Source organism: Nansenia antarctica (genome assembly GCF_963989245.1).
Source record: "Nansenia antarctica genome assembly, chromosome: 16".
Lineage (NCBI taxonomy): Eukaryota > Metazoa > Chordata > Actinopteri > Argentiniformes > Microstomatidae > Nansenia > Nansenia antarctica.
Window position 1 is genome coordinate 28,486,241 of NC_137686.1, and position 2,500 is coordinate 28,488,740.

At 52.2% G+C, this 2,500-nt stretch overlaps 1 protein-coding gene across 1 annotated transcript in view; it reads right to left on the reverse strand.

Moving 5' to 3' along the window:
• Positions 1-66: 66 nt before the first annotated feature.
• The window catches only part of opn6a (opsin 6, group member a), a gene marked incomplete at both ends in the record, with an annotated part of 10,173 nt that continues 7,739 nt past the window's right edge, over positions 67-2,500 (reverse strand). The window contains 2 exons of the mRNA XM_080547140.1: positions 67-642; positions 1,266-1,510. Coding sequence (XP_080403266.1) covers positions 67-642; positions 1,266-1,510 — 821 coding nt within the window. The remainder of the gene's footprint in view (positions 643-1,265; positions 1,511-2,500) is intronic.

Genomic DNA, 2,500 nt, shown 5'->3' on the forward strand with positions numbered 1-2,500 from the left:
GTCATGTTCCCGAGAAGGCCGTGAACACAACTGCACAACTCTCCTCAGAGTCTGTCACAACTCTCCTCAGAGTCTGTCGCATTCGGACTCCGACGGGCCCTCGGACGGCAGCGGCATCTGGATAAAGAACACCTCCTTGTTGCCCGGTGGAGGGTTAGGGTCAGGGGGGGGCGCAGGGGGGCTCCCCACGCCAGAGTCAGGACTCCCCCCCACCGCCGCCAACTGGTCCCCCCCTACGCCGGGCGCGCTCTTCCTCCTCTCCTTCTGCTCACACTCCGCCCCTTTCCCCCCCCCGTTCTTCTCTCCGTTCTCTCCGGCCGGTGGCTGTGGCGGTGGCAGGTCGTAAGGGTTAGGGGGGTAGTTAGCCTCGTTAGCTTTGGGCCTGAAACGCCTCAGCCGGACCCCCGCCCCCCCCTTCTTCCCCTGGCGGCCGCAGCAGGGCACCAGCACGCCCACGTCCTTGCGGAACTTGGAGCTCAGGCCGAAGTAGATGAGGGGGTTGTAGAAGCTGGCGGACTTGGCGAAGAGGCGGGTGAAGATGGAGGTCAGGTTGGGCACGTGGAAGCCCCAGGCCGACCACATGGAGACCACCGCGTAGGGAGACCAGGCCAGGATGAACGCTGTGCAGACCACGATGGATACCTGGGGGGGAGGGGAGGGGAGGGGAGGGCAGGGGGGAGTTAGGTCGACTGTTCTAAACAGTCATTCATATAACATATAACGTTGTTCTAACATATAACATATAACATTGTTCTAACATATAACATATAATGTTGTTCTAACATATAACATATAATGCTTTAACATATAACATTGTTATAACATATAACATTGTCCTAACATATAACATAGTTATAACATATAACGTTGTCCTAACATATAACATAGTTGTAACATATAACGTTGTCCTAACATATAACATAGTTATAACATATAACATAGTTATAACATATAACGTTGTCCTAACATATAACATAGTTGTAACATATAACATAGTTATAACATATAACGTTGTCCTAACATATAACGTTGTTATAACATATAACGTTGTCCTAACATATAACATATTTGTAACATATAACATAGTTGTAACATATAACATAGTTATAACATATAACATAGTTATAACATATAACGTTGTCCTAACATATAACATAGTTATAATACATGTCTCTGTCTTCCCTCTTCCTGTGAAGGGCATGGCGTTGCTGTCTCTCTAAATAAACTAATAAAGTTGGATTCGATTAGACCGGTCCGGTACTCACCACGGTGACGTCCCTCTCCACCTTCCTCTGGCGCTCTGTGATGATGTCACCACCGCCGCCCTGCGCGGACATGGCGTTTCCACGCCGACGCTTCTTCACAGTGTTGATGATGGACACGTAGGAGAACAGCATCACCAGCACCGGGACCAGGAAGCAGAAGATGAGGATGGAGATGATGTAGGACTTGTAGATGGTGGAGAACGTGGCCTTGGCCCAGTCAATCTCACAGGTACCGTAACCACGGTCTGGGGAGGGGGGGGGAGGGGGGGTGGGGCGGGGGGGAAGAGATGGAGGAGAGAAGGAGGGGGGAGGCCGGGCGGGGGGGAGGAGATGGAGGAGTGGAGGGTGGAGGGTAGGGGGAGGAGGAGATAGAGGAGAGAAGGAGGGGGGAGGGTGGAGGGTAGGGGGAGGAGGAGATGGAGAAGAGAAGGAGGGGGGAGGGTAGGGGGAGGAGGAGATGGAGAAGAGAAGGAGGGGGGAGGGTGGAGGGTAGGGGGAGGAGGAGATGGAGAAGAGAAGGAGGGGTGGAGGGTGGAGGGTAGGGGGAGGAGGAGATGGAGAAGAGAAGGAGGGGTGGAGGGTGGAGGGTAGGGGGAGGAGGAGATGGAGGAGAGAAGGAGGGGGGAGGGTGGAGGGTAGGGGGAGGAGGAGATGCAGGAGAGAAGGAGGGGTGGAGGGTAGGGGGAGGAGGAGATGGAGAGAAGGAGGGTGGAGGGTGGAGGGTAGGGGGAGGAGGAGAGAAGGAGGGGGGAGGGTGGAGGGTGGAGGGTAGGGGGAGGAGGAGATGGAGGAGAGAAGGAGGGGTGGAGGGTAGGGGGAGGAGGAGATGGAGAAGAGAAGGAGGAGGGGAGGGTGGAGGGTAGGGGGAGGAGGAGATGGAGGAGAGAAGGAGGGGGGAGGGAGGGAGGGTGGACAGTAGGGTAGGTGGATGGGGGTGGAGAGGGAGGAGAGAAGGTAGAAAGAGAGAAATACATTCAAGAAGGAGAAAGAGACGCGTTTCCATCTGCACTCTAAACATTCCTAAACATTTAAACACGTTTAACATTTAAACACATTTAACATTGAGACACATTTAACATTTAGACACGTTTAACATTGAGACACGTTTAACATTTAGACACGTTTAACATTTAAACACGTTTAACATTGAGACACATTTAACATAGTCGTATGAATGTTGAAATACTAAGTAAAGTATTTCCTTCATTTCTTTATTCTTGATTCTTCAGGCAACG